General features: G+C 44.7%; 1 protein-coding gene across 1 annotated transcript in view; it reads right to left on the reverse strand.

The window, feature by feature from the left end:
• Window positions 1–363: 363 nt before the first annotated feature.
• LOC147436693 (ZIP metal ion transporter family) overlaps window positions 364–21,100 on the reverse strand; it is a 45,994-nt gene continuing 25,257 nt past the window's right edge. Inside the window, exons 2-5 of the mRNA XM_086489510.1 lie at window positions 2,726–3,010; window positions 1,986–2,114; window positions 1,815–1,912; window positions 364–1,737 (exon numbers count right to left, since the gene is read on the reverse strand). Coding sequence (XP_086345636.1) covers window positions 921–1,737; window positions 1,815–1,912; window positions 1,986–2,114; window positions 2,726–3,010 — 1,329 coding nt within the window. The 3' untranslated portion in view covers window positions 364–920. The remainder of the gene's footprint in view (window positions 1,738–1,814; window positions 1,913–1,985; window positions 2,115–2,725; window positions 3,011–21,100) is intronic.

The following is a 21,100-nucleotide window of genomic DNA, read 5'->3' on the forward strand; positions in this document are numbered from 1 at the left end:
AGAGTGCCCGAAAACTAAAGAGCACTTCTAGTCAATGATTAATCACCTGCATAACTAGTTTGCAATGATTATGCAGATTGAAGGTCAATTAATTCTGCTGCTAGCAAAGGAGAACCAATCCAAGCAAAGCCTCATTCACAAGCATCCCAGAAATCAGAGACAATGCCAATTTTAAGCTATGCTAGTTAGTACACGCATTCAAGATCATGGGAGATGACAAGAGTGGTTCCAGAGGAGAGGCAATGCTAGTCTTATGGTGGAAAACTTAAGGCTGTCATCCGATATGCAACATTTTTTAGCTCACCCCAAACACGTGCAGCAGACAGCAAGGAGAGACCACAGCGGCAGACTACAGTCTACTGTTTGTATCAGGAAGAAGAACCTGGAAAGAGCTTATGATTATATGTATATTGAAACACATTTTAGCTGAATCAGAAATTGGCCAGAGAGATCTGTTTCCTGAATCTCGTACAAGTACAAATATCAAGTGTTGGAAAGACGTGATATGAAAGCAGGATGCATCTTGCACCTATGACGAATCACAATGTACAACAAACAAAGCATATCGGTTTTGAACCATACACACGACTTCAATTGAGCTTATTGAACATAGCCATGAGTCAGCTTCAGCACTGATGCGGATGAAATCCACAGACAAGACTTTAAAAGCAGCACGAAGAACTTGCAAGTCTGCCAGCGGAACCAACAGCCAGAGGTTTCGATTTACTTCAAACCTGCTGGCACAAAAAAGAATAGGCTGTTCTGGCTCTTTCCTTCTCTTTGAGCATAACAGAATGTATGTATGTATCCATTGATTGTTGAGCTGTCGTAAACCCATATACAGGATCTCTTTGAGAGAACAGCTTCAGTATAAATTTCTGACCCATCCCATTCTATGGGCCGCCTTGTGTGAACTACAATTAGGTGACAGCTTCTGGTGCGGAATTGCAATATGGAGTATGTAAACACACAAGCTTTGTACTGGCTAAGCATACATTTGCGAAACCAAGTCCCATGAACAACCCGTACACAGCACACGCAGTATGGAGCTTCAACGCACGGCGAAACAGGTCTCCAGCAAATGCAGGGAGCAATGCTCCGCATGCAATCACCATCCAGTAATCCAAACCGTCATAATCAATCCCGGTAACGATTGCACCCATAGCTGCCAGAGGCCCTGCAAAGCCAGTCACCGTAGCAGCTGTTAACGCCATGCGCCATGACCCCATTGCACCGTAAGTAGCACTTGCCACAGCCGCACCCCTTGGTAACCCATGCAAAGAGACAGGAAGCAGCATGTGTCTGCCTAGCCCGTAAGCTTTTGGGGCAGCTACACCCAAAGCAAGACCCTCCGCAAATGCATGGAGACCCACAGCCCCACATGCAAGTAGAGCTTTTGATGAGACCGGGCTTACAGATCTAGTTGGCGCGGGGCAAATCAGCTCCTTGTTTCCCACTTTCTGCGACATATATTTGAGGGTAATTTTTTCAAGGGCCTGGTATAGAAAGGACCCAATGCAGAAAAGGCCTCCAATGGCAAATGCACTCATCTTGCCTCCCCACCATAGTTGAAGTGGACGCCACGCCAGCAAAACGAAGCATATACCAGTTGACGTTCCCGTGAGGAACGACTGAGGAAGTTTAATGGAGTCTGAAACCATAACAAGAACAATACCACCTAGAAACGGTCCAAGGCCAAAAAGAAGGGAAACTCCAAAAGCTGTCAAGCTTTCCCACCTACAATAAGCCAAGATATCACACATCACATGCAAAGGAAGGAAATTATCGCTAATAAACAAAAGGTGAAAACCTACCGAGGCCCTTCGTCAAAATTTTCCATGGCTGTACTCAGAGACTCCATGAATGCAACAGAGAGAGTTGCTGCAGATGCTACTTGTTGAGGGTGTGCTTCCTGCACAGATGCTGTGTCTTAAACACCTAACAAACAAGGGAACATTGTGTCTAGATTCTCACAGTACACTCACCTTGAAGCTATCAGGCACCACTTCTGCGAGGACCATCCATATCATACAACCTGCTGCAAAGCCCATACAAGATGGTAGGAACTTCTGGAAGGCCTCAGCACAAACAAACGCAGGAACTGCCACCAATGGCTGCAGAACAAGCAAAATCTCTTAGCCTGTACTATGTTTGTATAGGGCAAATAGAACCCAAGCTCTTCCCTTCCTAGTGTCTTCCCCACCATAAAATAAGGGTTTAACCAAAAGACATCTATTGGAACCCTTCAAAAGAACATGTTGGCCAAAATAAGCCATAATCAGCACTAACATGCCCCTAACAATTACTTGAACACATGCATTTAAAACTTGTGTCAAGTAATTAGCTTCTGGTTGTTTTGTTGTTTCACCACCCTACCTCTTGCTTCTGACAGCGTAGGCATGCATTTAAAATTTGTATCAAGTAATTAGCTTTTGGTTGTTTTGTTGTTTCAACACCCTCTTTTTGGCGTTGTTAGGCTGGAAATTCAACCTCAGAAACTTATATTGAACCTCTTGCTTCTCTGCAGGTACTTACTGACAGCCTAGGTAGTACGAACCCCTGTCATGCCAGCTCACGACACATATGAAAGTCTTACCTCATGAAATTAAATGAAGGCAATCAAAGACGGTATAAATTAAAGATTTTGCTCGTCAAAATTCCAAAATGACCAAATTGAAACAAAGACCTAGGATTGCTGGACTGACAAACGCAAGGAAAGAGGTACCTGAGGTAAAGAAGTAAACATACTCCACAGCATAGCACTTCGAGCAGAAACTCCTCGAGATGCTAGCACCATACTGACGGCCAAGCCCTCTGGGATGTTATGCACTGCGATTGCAAGAGTCACCATAATACCTTGAGGAAGCCCTCGTGATCCTGCAAATGAAACTCCTACCCCTGAACCCTCACCAAACGAATGCAGTGTCATGATACCAACAACCAGTAGCATTTTCCTTGCATCTGCTCCTTTCACATCCAGCATACTGATCTCCCCAAATCTCTCCAAAAACTGCCAAATACAAGAGCAAAATCATCACTAACAATCTAACATTTGCATACACGCAGAATGCAAGTACATCAATTTCAAGTTTCCATTTACAGTTAACAGTACTCAATACAAACTTCCAGGCAGCATCTCAGGCAACTGCTTTTTCCCTGGTTTCATTCGTCTTAGGATGAGGAAGAGTGCTGAATGAAAATGAAAACCCTGGTTCTCAACATATCACACACTTTACCAAAAAGCGTCAATAGCTATCCCCTTCCACTCCACGAGTACAATCAAAAAGCCTGTTTAAAGGTTGAACCTTTTCTATTAACTGATTGTCATACACCTTGTCAAGCAGTCTCTTCGAGTTTAGACATAAAACTTATTACCACAAAACAGGTTAGCTGTTTACAAAGCGTCTTGTTCATTGTATCTATATTTGCAATGCCACCTTTGATGCATATAAACACTATACAAACATCTGCAGACACAACGGCACTACAAAAACATCAGAAAGGCTTCTAGGATTGTTTGACTTGCTTGCCTTGTATGCCGATATGAAAGGAGTTGGAGAAAGGATCCCTAACCCTCTTCTGCATTCACATTCGCATGAAGCGTGCATCCACTTCCATCGAAATATCTTCGAGCACCCTTACCTTTCAACTTCACCCGCAATGTTTTCACGACAGGACTATTAGAGTGGCAGTACTTGCTCGCAAGGCAGAGTCAACATCGAGGTTGGTATTCTGCGACAAAAGTAAGGCTACCTAGTAACTGGTGTGGTCAGCGTTTACATGTAAGAGTACCTACATTCGCAGTATCCACAAGTTTGGAAGAGTTTTCATCGGTTTATGCATCCGCAGGCATCAAAAGCATTCAACATCAGAAGTACAGAAAGTATCCACGAATAGAAGTTCGGCAGTTGTGTATGTCACGAGGACGTGGCAATTGCTAACTTGAGTTGTTAGTTTCTTTCCGATGATTTTTGTTTAATTTTTGGGACCCTTGTTTTGAAGTTGCAAATGCCCGGATATTGTATGACCACTGTGAAACGGCCGACGGCCGAGAGTTTCACCCGCAGTCGAGAAGGGCAAGTCATCACGAGTTGGTCGGGCCAATCGGCATTGGAATCCGAGGAGTAAAAGGGTGTCTATGCTCAGTTCAAAGTCATTTAGGCCCCTCACTACACTTATAAGTAGGTGGGTACTAGGCAATTAACTCAAAAGAGGCAAACTGGACACTTGGCAGTTGTAGAGCAACCTGCAGGACACCTCAGCTGGAGGGGACGCCCGAGAGAGAGAGAGAGAGAGAGAGAGGGCTGATTTTTGTACATACAGTCTGTGCTACTGTCACCAGCGTGTAACTACTATCTATCCTTTTTGTTGATTTCTTTCTTATTATCTATTTACTTTCACTTTTTGGAAACACCCCTCGGGAAATCTAACTGCCCTGCATTGCATAGCTAGTGTGGAACTGTCCAGAGGGAGTCCAGGCCTGAGGGCAAGAGAGCACTAAGGTTGGACAAAGACTATGGTTAGACAAAGTGGGGTCATTGACTAGCCAAAGTGGAATCCTTTGCTACAAAGGCTACATTTCAGTTCTGGATGTGGCCACAGTGTACAAAGAGGGTCGGATGACCTAGAAAGATACAATGGCAGCATCTCCTAAAATTTAGGGAACTGCTATTTTGGGACCTGAAAATGTGTTTGCGTCATTACCTCCGGAATGACAAGGGGAACATTTTCTTACTCTGCCGTGAAGTCAATTGGGCAACCGGTTGGGAGATTTTTAGGCGGCAACCCCGAAACGGGAAAATGCTTATAAATGTGCCAAGTGGCACCTTCTGGTGCACTTGCCTCATGCAACAAGAGTTGGCGCTGAATTTAGGAGAGAGAGAGCCTCATTTTCAGTTTTGTCACAGGTTAAGAGCTATGGAGTGCTTGCTTTCCCTCTTATGCACAGTGCGGTGCCAGGAGTGATGCCCTGCACGCTACGCACTGCCCTCCCTCTCCCCTTTGACAGTATGTTATGCCCCACTAGTGGGCTCTTCATTTGACCAATGTACAGTTGTGTAGGTTCATGTGCGATTGCCGAGGCAAGAGCCTCTTGCACAGGTACTGGATTAGCTAGCGGCTAATCCCCCGCAGGTACAGGTGATTCGGAGAGGTTTCACGCCCGAAATCTCGTCCGATTCAAAGGGCAAGTAGCCCTACAGGTGCGGGAGCTCGAGGACTTGCTACAGATGCGACCGGAACGCAAAACAGAGCCCGAAACAGTAAATTACAGCCTGCTGTGTATTTTTGCAGGTTTAGGGTTTTGGCCCTAAACGGACCCTAATACCCCCAGGAGGTTCCGGGACGCAAGGGGACCGCTGCACAGTTGATCTGGCGCATTTTCAGGGCTGAAAACAGAGAATTCAGCGTGCTGCAGATTCTCGCCAAGTTTTGCAAAGTGCCCGTATGCGTCGGGAAAGTCAGTCAATGCGTGGGAATACTGACTGTGAAGGGTCCTAGTACAGTTATGCTGTCGAAATCGGGCCGGAACAGTTGAAATTCAGCCAAGTTTGTGCGGGGCAGCTTGTAGGGATCCACAGCGTTTATTCCCTCTTTTGAACAATAAAGAAATACCGAAAGGGGCGCCTAAGTTAGGGGCCAATCTGGTGTCCGTCTACTCATACAGGTGCAATCTAGCAGCCTGTATCCCTCTCCCCTTTGTTTTGTCTTGAAAGTACAGGTAAAATAGACGACTAATAATGGGTGAAAGCTAAATCAAGGTTTAAAGTAAAGTCTACCGCCCTTTTTGGATTGAACAGGCCGGTTTCATGGTTCCATCGCCGGGATTAAATCACTTTTTCCCATAGAAGTGAGCCTTGGTCAGTTTGGGCTTGAAGACACAGGGGATCATAGACTAGACACAGGGAATTGCAATTATGGCTGACAGACCAGATGATGTGACTGAAGAGGTTTCCTTTTCACAAGGTCAACAGACACATGAAGTGGGTGAGTCCTCAAGACCACCACAGACGGATAATGATAAATTCAGGACCCAATTGGCTACTGCTGTGGCTATGTTCACACAAGTAATGCAGAATCCGAGGTTTTTAGCCTTTCTGCATCTCCTGTTCCGTCTCAGCAAGTTGGGTCACTGGATCATATTCAAAAGCCTGTTAAGGCTCGAGCACAGGTGATTCATACCGCACAGTCAATGGAAACACCTGTACACTTGACGGAGAACATGCAGTCTCCACACCCTGTGCCTAAGGTGCAAGAACAGGTGGCTGAGATGCCAGTCTTTCAAGCTGTACCAGTTCAGCCCGCCACCTTTCAGCAGCCTATAGTTGGTTCTAATGGGCAAGGAAGTAACCTACAGGCTATGCAACAGGTCTTCCCACCACCTTCAGTACACCTTGGCTATTTTGGAGGTGGATCGGTATTCCGGAGCATGGCTGGTCATGCACCTGGAAATCAGTTTTACACGCCAGGAACAGTGTTCGGGAGTGCTCAAACGATGATGCCTAACCCCATGTATGGTGTCACAGGCATGCTACCAGGGTTTCAGAGCACTCATGGCCAATTTGGGATGCCACAGGAAAATTTTGGTATGGCTGGAATTACAAATCAGCAGCCAAATATGGCGTTTCCAGGTCAAGTTAATAGCGGTCAGGGAACACAAATGAACCCTAACAGTGTTCCCATGTTTCAGTCACTTCCATATGACAATTTAACGCCGCTAGAGAGGCCAACTCCGTACAAAGAAGGTGGCAAAGGTGTGTCTTTCACAACCTTTACAGGGTTTGATGACAGGAAGAAGGCTCTCTCATTCCTCCAGCAGTTTGACAAGGCCTATGCAGGGGGAAACTTTACAGAGGCTTCAAAGGTCCGCAAGGCAACCACTTTCTTGACAGGGAATGCGGGACAATGGTGGACAACTTTGTTGCTCCAAGGGCAAGCTCCGTCCACATGGATTTATTTCAAGCAGATTTTTGCAGCGGCATGGTTATCTGATGATTTTGAAGCAGATGTCATGACAGAATGGCACCAGCTTAATGCTGCCACTTGCAAGAATATGGATGACTACAATCGGAAGTTTTGGAAAGCTCTACTTCCGGTAACTTCCTATAGGTTTGTGCCATTGACAGAACATATTGAAAAATACTGTTGTGTCCTACCCAAAGGATTGAGAAAGTATTGTACGAAGACCAAAGTCACTACTTTGACGCAGCTCATCGAGGTAGCAAACACTGGCAATGGTTTGCTCAAGGGAGAAGATTGTGAATTCAATACTGGCGTCAAGGAAGGATCATCCAAGAAAAATTCAGCGAAGAAGTATGTTTCCAAGGAGGTTCCTGAAGTGACTCAGGAGCCAGCCAACGCAAGGAAAGGCAAAGCTTCGGCTGAATCAGAAAAGGGACCAGCGAAGAAATGGAAAAGACGTTTTCCTCGCAAGTCTGAAGAGCAAAAGAAGGTCCTGAGGACAGAGAACAAATGCTTTATTTGTGAGCAGCCTGGCCACATTGCTTACAATTGTCCTACAAAGAAAAAGCAAGTTGATTCTGAAGACAAGGAGGACAGGAAAGGAAAGAAGCCCATGGCTGGTCTAGTGCCAGATATGGTGGGCAACAAGCCAAATTCAGATGCAAGTGAGCTTTGCAGAGCATGGGGAAAGGTCAGGGATCAAACAGTGCTTATCTTCTTTGATCCAGGTGCCAAAGCCAACTTCATTTCCCCAGAATTGGCTTCAAAGTTGGGAATCGGACCTGAAGAGATGGGGTATACAACAGAGGCAGGTTTGGCATGTCCTGGCCATACAGAGGCTGTGACACCCATCATTGAAAAGTTGCGTCTACATATCCAATCCTATGTAGATGCTGAAGAATTTTACATCATGCCACTGGACGGATGTGATGTGTTGTTAGGTATTCCTTGGTTGTTTCGTGTACAAGGAATGGTGGATGCCTACAACAAAAAGATCACTGTACAGAGCAGGGGAAAGACTCACATTTTGGATGTAAAGCTTAAAGGGGAGTCTATTCCCACTGTATCAGCTTCTGCTATTACTTCTGTAATGAAAAAGCATCTTTCTGCGTACTTGGTTTTTGCACGTGAAGTGTCAGATTGTGATGAATCAAATTTATCTGTGCTAGATAAAGAAAGGTCAATGTTCTTACAACAGTATAGTGACTGTTTTTCCGATTCATTATCGTCTCAATTACCGCCAGAGAGACCCGAGGACCATGCGATAGATTTGGTGCCATGCATTAGCCCACCAAATAAGCCTCCGTACAGGGTTAGTGCGGCTCAGCAGAAAGAGATAATGGGCCAAGTACAAGAGCTGTTAGAAAAGGGGCTGATTCAGCCCAGTTCATCTCCATTCTGTTCTCCAGTGTTGTTGGTGCATAAAAAGGATGGCTCATGGCGTATGTGCATTGACTACCGTGCACTGAACAAGAATACCATCAAGAATAGGTTCCCTATACCTAGAATTGATGATATTATGGACAAATTAGAAGGAGCAGCTATGTTTAGCAGGATAGATCTAAAGAGTGGGTACCATCAGATCCGCATTAGATCAGAGGATGTGCACAAGACTGCTTTTAGAACGACGTTTGGCCTTTACGAATTTTTAGTGATGCCCTTTGGTCTCACAATGCTCCTGCTACGTTCAATAGGATGATGGACAGAATTTTCCGTCCACACCAGCAGTTTGTTGGTACATTCTTTGATGACATGATAGTCTACTCAAAGAATGAAGAGGAGCATAGGCATCACTTGGCCATTGTGTTCGAAGAGCTACGCAGTCATAGGTTGCTCATCAATGCAAAGAAAAGTGAGTTTTTTCTGGAAGAGATTCAGTTTTTGGGACACATTGTCTCAAAGAATGGTGTCAGAATGGATCCTGCAAAAGTTGAAGCGATCAAGTCATGGCCAAATTTGAAGACGGTGCACGATGTCCGAAGCTTCTTGGCACTATGCTCCTATTACAGAAGGTTTATCCGAAATTTCGCTGAGATTGCTTCACCTTTACATGCTCTTCAAAAGAAGGCAGTCACCTTTAGATGGACACAGAAAGAGATTTCAGCTTTTAATCTCTTAAAGGAAAAGATGACTTCAGATCCAGTCATTATGTTGCCAGATCTTACGAAGTCATTTGTGGTCCAGTGTGATGCCTGCGGTAGTAGAATTGGTGCAGTGCTAATGCAAGATGGCAGGGTAGTAGCCTATGAGAGCAGAATTTTACAAGGGCCAGAGATGACCATGCAGGTCTATGAGAAAGAGTTACTGGCTGTGATTCATGCGCTCTTAAGTTGGAAACACTACCTGCTAGGTGCAGATTTCGTTGTCCAAACGGACCATCAGACCTTGCGATACTTCTTGACACAGACAAAGTTATCTGAGAAGCATATGCGATGGGCAAATATCTTGTCCATGTTTCATTTTCAGATCGTGCATGTGGAAGGCAAGAAGAGCGTTGTGGCTGATGCCTTGTCAAGGAAGCCAAAAATATCAGTTGTGTCAATTCCTTATCATCATGAACTTGATGATATGAGAGAACAGTATGCAAATGATGAAGATTTTGCAAAGGGTCTTCGAGCAGCTAATGGATGGACAACGTCATGAACACTATCTTCTTAAAGACGGGTTCATGATGATGCATGGCAGATTGTGTGTCACAAAGACATTGCGACGCAAAGTTATGGAAGAGAGTCATGTCCCACCGTATGCAGGCCATCATGGTATAGATGCTACAGTTAAAGCGGTTGAGACATTCTTCTACTGGCCTACATTGAGAAGAGATGTGGATGCCTTTGTGCGAGAATGCCTAATATGCCAAAAGGTCAAGTTTGACAAGCAAAAGGCACCAGGGTTATTACAACCACTACCTATTCCAGATAAACCATAGGAAAGTATTGCTATGGATTTTATCTTTGATCTTCCGAGAACGCAGACAGGAAACGATGGTATTTGGACCATTATTTGCAGATTTAGCAAACAAACTCATTTTATTCCTGTGAGGAAGAAGATAAAGCCAGATCAGATGGCACGCTTGTTTATGAGCAATATTTTCAAGTATCATGGCATGCCACAGTCGATTGTTAGCGACCGTGATCCACGCATGACAAGTTTGTTCTGGAGAGGCTTGTTTGAGAATATGGGCACAACACTCAAATTCTCTTCGTCATTTCATCCTCAAACAGATGGGCAGTCAGAAGAGGCAAATTCTACTGTCCTAGATCTGTTGAAGTGCTATGTGTCAAAGCATAAAGGAAAGTGGGAGCAGTATTTGCCATTGGTGGAGTATGCATACAATAATACAGTGCATTCATCAACTGTTAGATTAGAAGTGATTTGGCACTTTTGTGAGTCTATTCGTAGACCGTGCATGCCCAGTCACTCAGTGTAGATGCATATCCTTTGGTTGCACCTTGCATAAGCATAAGCATTTCCATCAGATTCCATCAGAATCAGTTTGGGGATTTTTCAGATGACTTTATCCCATTTTTCTCTATTTTTGACATTTTTCACTTATTTATTAAGTGACTTTTGTTGGGTAGTCAGTAGGGCAAATTGGGAGTAAGTTAATTTATAAGCAAACCCAAGTTAGCACAAATTGGCAGATGAGCCAAGGAGCACAGCAGGCTACCAAGCGATAGGTGTTTTCTCCCTCTCTCAGCAAGACCCTCTCCAAGCTTCTTGGTGAGGCCCATTCCCCCGCATCCTCAGCCCATTGGCGTTGGCCCATCTTCTTGCAGTGCCTAGCGCTTTCCCCTCTTGGAGCTATCGCCAGCAAACAGGAAGATTCAGCGTTTTTCATCCAGCCACTAGCGCCAGGCCATTCCTCATCAGAACCAGCTTCTTTGCTATCTCTCGGCAGCAGTAACCAGCAAGTACTAACGCTAGCAATCTGTGGCAGATCTGCAGCAAATCAGCCTTTACAAACGCAAGGGAAACCTCAGCCAAGGCAGCGTTTCCATCAAGCAATCGCAGCAGAACACCATAGCTGGGTAAGGGTGATTAGACACTTGCAAACAGTCAATTTTCAGCAATAAGAACTCTGCTGTGGCAGCGTTTTCTCAGCCAAGCTTATTCCCCAAAAACGCAGCCTAAGGGAACCCTAAACCTAGCGTTTTTTCAGCAGTCAGTGTCAGCCATTAACCCGCAAGAAAACAGTCTATTTTCAGCAACGAAAACAGTCCAATTTCAGCCCGAAACAGTCCAAGAAATTCAGCGTATCAAAGATCCACAGTTTCAGCCAAGTCGTCGTCGTCATCATCGTCGTCACCATCGGCATAGTCCCATTGCATCAGTCCATTGCATTTGCATTGTACTCTTTCGTGCAATCAAGTAGACCACTCTCGCCCCGACGAGAGTGGGGCCTTCAGAGGAGGGTTTTACAACCTCTCGGTGTCGTAACTTTCTCTCTCCTTCTCTCAGTCTCATTCACTTGCACGCACAAGATCCACTCATTTTGTTCGTGATCACCGCATTCTCTATAAGACGGAAAGCTCTCTCTTTCCCTAAGAACTAAAAGGAACCTTGAGCAGTAAAGATCACTAATCTTGAGAAAATACAACATTCATTCCGCTGTACCTTACAGCACAACTAGCAAGAAAAGCAAAACAACAGGAAGCTAAGGACCGCGAGCGCGACGAAAGAAACGAAAGAATTGCCGCACAACAAGAAGCAAATCGCATCAACATGATGGCTAAACAAGAAGAGACTCGCATTGCTTTGGAACGCGAACGCGAACGCGACGAACGAAAAGAATGAAAAGAACAAAGAAAGGAGGAAGCGGCAGTACGAAGCACGGCCTTGGAGATCGAGTGTGAGGCTCAAAGAGAACTATGCACTCAAGAGTTGATTCGACAAGTACTTGCCTCGAAATTTGAACCAACCAAAGATCGTGGGAGTTCCTCAAGTCACAGAGAAGTTGACTTTCAGTAAGTATGATGGTAAGATGGATTCTACGGTTATTCATTCTTGGTTGCATCAATTTAATGATTATTTTGCGACAACTAAGAAGACAAGAAATAGCAAAGTTTTGACGGCAGCCATGTACCTTGCCGGTGATACCATTAATTGGTACCACGCATGGCAAGATACACAGTTAGCCGCGCACCTAGAGGAAGCCGACGAATTCACGTCCCTTTCCTTCAATTGGGTTGATTTCCAAGACAAGCTCAAGGCGCGGTTTATGCCACCTCAGTACCTCGCACGATTGGCGCGCTCTCAAGCAAAATGGTATGCCGGTTATGTCTTTTTCTAATCGTGTTTTGCAGCTAGGTACCCAATTACGCAAGTCGGATGATGAACGCAAAGAGACATTCCTTTTTGGGTTAGACGACTATATCAAGTTTGATGTAGAAGTCTTCGACCCAATCGATCTCAACAAGGCGGCAGCGATTGCTCTCGCACAGGAGATGAAGCACAACAAGGGAAAGCCTAAGGAGAACAAGACTTCCACAAGTACCTCGCAGACTTCTTATAACTCTCAGAACAGTAAGAACGGTAAGAATGGTAACTCTACTAACCAATCTTCCAACAGTCTCTCAGAAAAGAATTCTTCCAATGAATCTAAGGGTAAGGCTAACACAATTGCTAAACCTAAGCTTACTCCAGATGAAAAGGTAGCACAAGGAATTGTAGGAGGATACATCATGTCGGAAGAGCAAAGCACTTATTCTAAGGAAGGTCGTTGTTTTCATTATCACATTAAGGGTCACATAAAAAGAACATGTCCTAAGCTTGAATTGAATGAATCTAAAGAATCCACAGAACCCACTTCCTCTGTCAATGCAATTAATGATAACACGAGTGTGCCCCAAGTTTCTCTTGACCCTCCCATTGATGATTCTCTCATTAAATGTTATGGTCAGGTGTCGGGGCAGCGTTTTGTCATATTGTTTGACCCAGGTAGTATGCATGATGTGATCAGTCCCTCTCTTGTTGAGAAAGCGCGCCTAGAAGTTAGTCAAAGATCTCCTCTCGAGGTCTCTAGCTTTCTTCCGGTATGGACGCTCTCATCACGGAGGAGTGCCTTGATGTGTTGTTTGCAATTCAACAAGCTGCCTTCACTAGAAGATTTGTTGTCTCTCCTCTCTCAGGATGTGATATGATTTTGGGCATTCGATGGTTTTGTGATGTTAACCCTCTCATTGATTGGGAGGCTAACTCTTTCACTCTCAATGCCAAAAGTGATTCTCCCATTGTCATTCATGGAGAGGACATTGTTCATTCTCCCTCTCTCATTGCTAATATGCAGGACAAGATTGAAAGGATTCAGGAGAAGGAGACTCTCTCAGTCTCTTTTTCTCCAAAGCATGACACATAGGATTTGCATGATTATGAGAAGCATGCTGATGATTTGAATGACAATGACAATGATTTGCATGATGATTTGGATGATAATGATGAGCATGATGATTTGCATGATCAAGATGTGATTTCTCACAAGCATGATGAGTTGCATGAAGATGATGTGATTGTTCACAAGGATGATGAGTTAGTTGATGCTTTTTCTAGCAAAGCTAACCTCGTTGCAGATTCGATCAATCACGAAGGATCGATCTTGGCTCTCGAGCCGAGGTCCAAAGCACCCCTTCAGGAAGAACCGATCTTGGCTCTCGAGCCTAGGTCCAAAGAATCCTCACAAGAAGTATTATGTGTTCGCATGATTGATACGCACGTATTGTTCGAGTGTTTCATTCGTGATCGTTTCCAGTATTTTAGTCAGCATCTTTATGTGATCCCTTTTACTAGGCATGGCATATTGTACGTTGAGCACGTTTCACTCATGAATGAGCACGGATGTATGCGGATTTTTCATGAAAAGCTGAAAAGTATGCATTCAAGGAAGTCACATTTCATGTCTCTTCCTTGGCATGACACATTCGTAGAACGAGCACATGACAATATGAGCACCAAGCATGGGCATTTCCGTTGTGTTTTGCCACAATTGATTGATTTAGATCAAAAGAGAAAGATTCGATCTCATTGTTTGCTTGTATGTGGTGAACGGTTTGGCTCTCCGTCTATTGGTTCATCTACATTGCATGCACGGTCTTTGAGGAAGACAAGATTTTTTCCACTCACTTCACATGGAATAGGTATGTTCATGGTTTTGTGTTGGAAATGGTTTCAAGAATTTTCAGCCATGGAGATTCTTGAAGAAGAAAGACGCATGACTCTTGACAAAGTTGAAGCATCGAAGGAGCCACAGAAGACTTTGTGTCGCTTTCGGCGCGGCCCAAAGAAGCAAGCGTTGCAGACCTTTATGAAGTTCAAGTATTGCACGACCCACACATCAGAGTGGGCCGGTGAAGAGTCCCTTCCAGGATTCCGGATGTTGTTGACGATCTTTCTCGACGCCATACAGTTCGGTACCAGTACCTGTCACGTGACACATCCAACCCTATGTGTCCGTGGACAAGCTACAGCATGATCAGGGTTCAGTTCAGTCTAGTCAGTCTAGATTAGAAGTGATCTGGCACTTTGGTGAGTCTATTCGTAGACCGTGCATGCCCAGTCACTTGGTATAGATGCATATCCTCTGGTTGCACACAGCATGATCATAAGCATTCCCATCAGAATCCATTAGAATCAGTTAGGGGATTTTTTCAGTGCATTTAGCCTATTTTACCTATTTTTGACATTTTTCACTTATTAATTTAAGTGACTTTCCAACAAAAGTAGGTAGGGCAATTTGGGTAAGAAAATATATAAGCAAACCAAAGTTAGCACTAATTGGCAGAAGAGGCAACAGGAGCGAAGCTCAGCAGGCAACTTCTCAACAAGACCTTGGCGGTTTCTCCCACCAAGCAAGAAGAATCAGCCCTAGCGTTTTCTCATCAGCAGATCACTGCGACGGAAGACCCCAACACTAGGCGTTTTGCATCATCACACCATCGCCAGCAAGTCCCATTGCATAGCGTTTTTGTATCAGCATCATCTCCAGCAGACCCAACCAGCTAGCGTTTTTGAGGAGCCTCTCCTAGCGTTTTTCATAAACACATCAGCCTAGCGTTTTGAAGACCCCATCGATTGCAGACATCGCCAATTCCAAGCAATGAAGACCAACAGAAAACAGCCCTAAAGAAGTAGCAGATTCAGCCGGAAAGACCTCAGGTTTCAGCCTTAAGCAACCTCAGTTTTCAGCCCTAAACCTGCAGATTTTCAGCGACAAAGACCCACAGAAAACAGCCCCAAAATCAGCATTTTTGGCTCAGTCGCAGATTTTTGTCCATAGCGTTTTTAGACAGCAGTAGAAGAATTGCAGAATTCAGCCCTTAGGTCGGTCTCGTCCTCACCGTCGTCATCGCCGACATAGCCTAGACTTGCATCAGTCTCATACATACCATTTGTACCAGATTGTGCAATCATAAGTAGACCGCTCTCGCCATAGAGAGTGGGGCCTTCGGAGGACGGTTTTACAATGTCTCTGGTGTCGTATCTCTCTTCTCTCTCTATCTCTTAGTCTCATACACTTGCACGCATAGTGTCCATTCACTTTGTTTGTGATCATAGGATTCTCTCATTAAGAACGAAAGGCTCTACCTTCCATAAGAACAAAAGGAACCTTGAGCACAGTTCGGAGCACTCATCTTGAGCAAAGCGCAAACATTCATTCCGTTGCACATTACACAAATGCGCATAAAACCCCCAGAACTGTACATGGTCATCTGAGAAGCCCTACTAGTGGGGCATTACCATATGTGGAAAGGGGGGAGAGAGATGCGCGAGAGTAAATCATCGCGCTACATAGAGCAAGGGAGAAGGCAAGCTTTCCATTAAAGCTGTGAGCACTTGAACCCACTACTCGCACACTGTAGCTGAAACCTGCCTGTTCAATCCAAAAAGGGCGGTAGACTTTACTTTAAACCTTGATTCGGTTTCACCCATTATTAGTCGTCTATTTTACCTGTACTTTCAAGACACAACAAAGGGGAGAGAGATACGGGCTGCTAGATTGCACCTGTATGAGTAGACGGACACCAGATTGGCCCCTAACTTAGGCGCCCCTTTCGGTATTTTTTTATTGTTCAAAAGAGGGAATAAACGCTGTGGATCCCTACAAGCTGCCCCGCACAAACTTGGCTGAATTTCAACTGTTCCGGCCCGATTTCGGCAGCATAACTGAACTAGGACCCTTCACAGTCAGTATTCCCACGCATTGACTGACTTTCCCGACGCATACGGGCACTTTGCAAAACCTGGCGAGAATCTGCAGCACGCTGAATTCTCTGTTTTTAGCCCCGAAAATGCGCCAAATCACCTGTACAGCGGTCCCCTTGCGTCCCCGAACCTCCTGGGGGTATTAGGGTCCGTTTAGGGCCAAAACCCTAAACCTGCAAAAATACACAGCAGGCTGTAATTTACTGTTTCGGGCTCCGTTTTGCGTGCCGGTCGCATCCGTAGCAAGTCCTCGAGCTCTCGCACCTGTAGGGCTACTTGCCCTTTGAATCGGACGAGATTTCGAGTGTGAAACCTCTCCGAATCACCTGTACCTACGGGGGATTAGCCGCTAGCTAATCCAGTACTTGTGCAAGAGACTCTTGCCTCGGCAATCGCGCATGAACCCACACAACTGTACATTGGGCAAATGAAGAGCCCACTAGTGGGGCATAACATACTGCCAAAGGGGAGAGAGGGCAGTGCGTAGCGTACAGGGCATCACTCCTAGCACCGCACTGTGCATAAGAGGGAAAGCAAGCACTCCATAGCTCTTAACCTGTGACAAAACTGAAAATGAGGCTCTCTCCCTCCTAAATTCAGCGCCAACTCTTGTTGCATGAGGCAAGAGCACCAGAAGGTGCCACTTGGCACATTTATAAGCATTTTCCCGTTTCGAGGTTGCTGCCTAAAAATCTCCCAATCGGTTGCCCAGTTGACTTCACGGCAGAGTAAGAAAATGTTCCCCTTGTCATTCCGGAGGTAATGACGCAAACACATTTTCAGGTCCCAAAATAGCAGTTCCCTAAATTTTAGGAGATGCTGCCATTGTATCTTTCTAGGTCATCCGACCCTCTTTGTACACTGTGGCAACATCTAGAACTAAAATGTAGCCTCTGTAGCAAAGGATTCCACTTTGGCTAGTCAATGACCCCACTTTGTCTAACCATAGTCTTTGTCCAACCTTAGTGCTCTCTTGCCCTCAGGCCTGGACTCCCTCTGGACAGTTCCACACTAGCTATGCAATGCAGGGCAGTTAGATTTCCCGAGGGGTGTTTCCAAAAAGTGAAAGTAAATAGATAATAAGAAAGAAATCAACAAAAAGGATAGATAGTAGTCACAAGCTGGTGACATACCCCCCTCTTGAAATCTCAAACGTTCTCGTTTGCATCTATGTCGTACATGCTCCTAGTCAACACCTGTCGACACATGTACGACACATACATGCTCATTGTAAATCCTGGTGTATTCAACACCTCGTCGACTCATGTATTGCCTGCGTGTGAACCCTGTCCCAATGACATAGTGGTAGCTTCGCACTCTGCCATTGCTTTGAGTCACTAACTTTTCAATGACAAAATGGTAGCTGCACATTTTGCCACTGTCTTATAGTACACGTTGGATCCCGTAACACTTTCGAGCATACCCAAACCAACAGTTTAAAAATGCAGTTACACATGTACTCTTTAATAGAAGCAATTACTGTATCCTTGACAAACTGACAAGAAATACTCACTTCTATAGCACTAACCAAACTTTTGGACATTCCATAAGAGCAATTGCCAAACTGACAATCTGTACAGCTCTAACATTCATGTAACAGGTATTTGATTTGAGCTCACTTTAAATACCATGACACATGTACATCATTTGTTTCAGAAGCCATTGTCACACTGACAATCCATTTAGCTTTGAAACTCAAGGGGTCAAGGTAGGTTGGAAATCGAAGGCTTCCAGGTAAAGTGATAACACAGTTGGTGACTCTGCAAGTTCACCTTCTTCCATCCACTTAGCATCCATTGGTGGATAGTTTCTGAACTTTACCAAGTAATGCCTAGCAACCTTGCCTTTCACTTTCCTTTCTTTGTGTGCCAAAATCTGTTCCGGGACCAAGATCTCGTCAAGTTCCTCGACTTCCGGCTGATCTTCAGCTGGCATATCTTCTGGCACATCAACCACATAGGGTCTGAGAAGACTCACATGAAACGCATTGTGAATCTTCCAACTGTCAGGCAATTTCAGCCTATACGCAACATCACTGATTATGTCGCACACTTGAAAAGGCCCATAATAACGCATGCTGAGCTTTGGAAACAATCTTTCCTTGCCCTCCATCTTCTTTAACCTTGCTTTTTCAAAGCGTAAAAGCACCCAATCACCAAGTGAATATACCACTTCACGACGGTGACGATCAGCTGCTTTCTTTTGCTTTGCCTGAGTCTTTTCTAAGGCCACTTTGACCTTCTGGTACATTTCATCCATGTCTTGAACATACTTATCTGCTTCAAATATCTTGTCCTTTGTATGCAGTATGGGAGGAACTTTCGTGCCACCTTCAACTATCTCAAAAGGTGGACTTGACGGAACTATGGTGTAGCTTGTCCACGGACACATAGGGTTGGGATGTGTCACGTGACATCCCCTCCTTTTTAAAGTGAGGTATTGGTACCGAGCTGCATGGCCTCCTTGTAGTCTGCCAACAACTCTTGATAATCCTTGAAGAACTCTTCGTCTACCCACACCGCTTCATGGGTTCCTCGATCTTTGAACTTCAAAAAATATTGTCGTACTTGTTTCTTCGAACCATGGCGAAACCAATGCAACAAGACGTGCTCCGGCTCCATGACTTCTGCTTCATCAATGATCTCCGGCTCTTCTTCTTCCGAAACGTCCTTTGGAGGTGTTCCCTGAAACACTTTCAACCAAGAAACATGGAAAACGTTGTGCATTGACCATGAGTTAGGCAACTTCAATTTCATTGAAACCTCATTAATCTTCTTGATGACTGGAAATGGACCATACATACGAAAAGATAATTTACGACATTTCTTTCCAACTTGCTTAAGACGCTGTTTCATAATGCGTAGATACACCCAATCTCCTTCCTTGATCGAGACCTCCTGACGATGCTTGTTAGCCTGTCGAGAATAAGATTCCTGAACCTTGCTTAGCCGAAGCTTCACACTCTCAGAAATCTCATCCAATGACTGACTCTCAGCATTGGCATCAGGCATTTGACTGACCGATCGAGTCAACAATGACTGGAATCGGCGGCCAAAATCTGCCTCATACAGAGTTCGACCACTAGCAGAAGAGAAGGAATCATTGAGAATAGTCTGTACCAATGGGAGATGGAGCTCCCATTGAGACTGTTGATCATGAACTTATATAAGACTTCAACACATCAAAAGCTAACTGATTATAAATTTCCGTTTGACCATCTGACTGTAAATGAAAAGCGGATGAAAAATTCAACTTTGTGCCAAAATTTTCAAAGAGTGCACGCCAAAAGTTGGACGTAAACTTAACATCCCTATCAGAAACAATGGACTTTGGCAAACCACAGAGGGGATACCAATGCTTTATGAACAATCGAGCAACATCTTGTGCAGTATCCGTGGCCTTATTAGGAATCAACATGCAAAATTTGCTGAAACGATCAACAATAGTTAAACATTGAGTGTTCCTTGAATGTTGACTTGGTGGTAAGTTAGTCACAAAATCCATAGAGATATCCTAGAAAGGTACCTTGGGAATAGGCAACGGAAGCAAGAGGCCTTGCTGCTTACCCCGAGGAGCTTTCACTTTTTGACAAATAGTGCAATGTGTGACATAACTAAACACATCTTTTTGCATTTTAGGCCAATAGAAAAATCGTTCAATCTTTTCCAATGTGGTGTTCATACCTCTGTGCCCACCCGTGAGAGAGTCATGTGCATCATGCAATATGGCTGGCCTGAGAGAGGGCAACACACATAGACGCTGACGAAAAAATAACAATCCATCACAAATGAGATAGTTGTCGGGCCCTTGGGAAGCAAGAGCCTGCAACCAATACTTACCAAACTCCGAATCTGCATACTGATTCTTCATGCTGTCAAAAGACTCACCCTGTATAGAACATGTGGTTCTTGACTCAAGAGCCAAAATCTGTCCTTTGCGACTCAACGCATCTGCAACAGGGTTAGCTTTTCCAGGCACATACTCAATCAAACCACCAAATTGCTCAAAAATTTGTGACCACCGCGCTTGGCGATCACTCCAATGTGCACTAGGCATAGACTGGAGCCACTTGAGGGCTTGATGATCTGTGCGCACTGTAAACTCTCTACCATACAAAAAATGCTTCCAAAGAGAGTGAATGACAGACAAAAGTTCATTATCATAAACTGAATAATTCTTTTCCGCACTATTGAGCTTCCGGCTAAGGAAGGCTACTGGGCGACCATGCTGCTGGAGCACAGCGCCAATGGCGACATTGCTCGCATCCGTCCATACTTCAAAGGGGTCATCCCAAGAGGCAAGGATAAGACACGGTGCTTCTGTCACCGCAACCTTGAGAGCTGCGAAAGCCTCAATGGCTACCTCGGGCAAGTCTACGCGCTGACGGCGAGTCTTTACCCCTTTCAAAACATCAGTCATAGGTGCAGCAATGCGTGCAAAATTCTCTATGTGCGAACTATATGCTTGACATAACCCAAGAAAAGAACGCACATCATATGCAGTTTTGGGTAACTCCCAATTACGAACCTGTTCCACTTTCGCGGGGTCTAGCTTGACGCCTTCTGCAGAAATGATATAACCCAGATAAGTGACTTCAGTAAGAAAAAATTCAGACTTCTTAGCTGCAATGTACAACTGACACTCATCCAAACGAGTTAATACCCTTTCAACATCTCTTTCATGTTGTTCCCACGATGCAGAAAAAATGAGAATATCATCTAAAAAGATGAACACACATACACCTACCATGTCGTCGAAACGACCTACCATGAGACGATTGAATGTACCCACGGCTCCTGTAAATCCAAAAGGCATAACAAATTACTCCCATTGCCCTCTCTCGGTGCGAAAGGCGGTCTTGAAAATATCGCCTTTGAATACCCGTACCTGATGGTATCCACTTTTGAGATCGACCTTGCTGAAAACCTTTGCCCCATTGAGCCTA

This window comes from Adiantum capillus-veneris, chromosome 18 (assembly GCF_014529385.1).
Source record: "Adiantum capillus-veneris isolate H3 chromosome 18, ASM1452938v2, whole genome shotgun sequence".
NCBI classification, from domain to species: Eukaryota; Viridiplantae; Streptophyta; class Polypodiopsida; order Polypodiales; family Pteridaceae; genus Adiantum; species Adiantum capillus-veneris.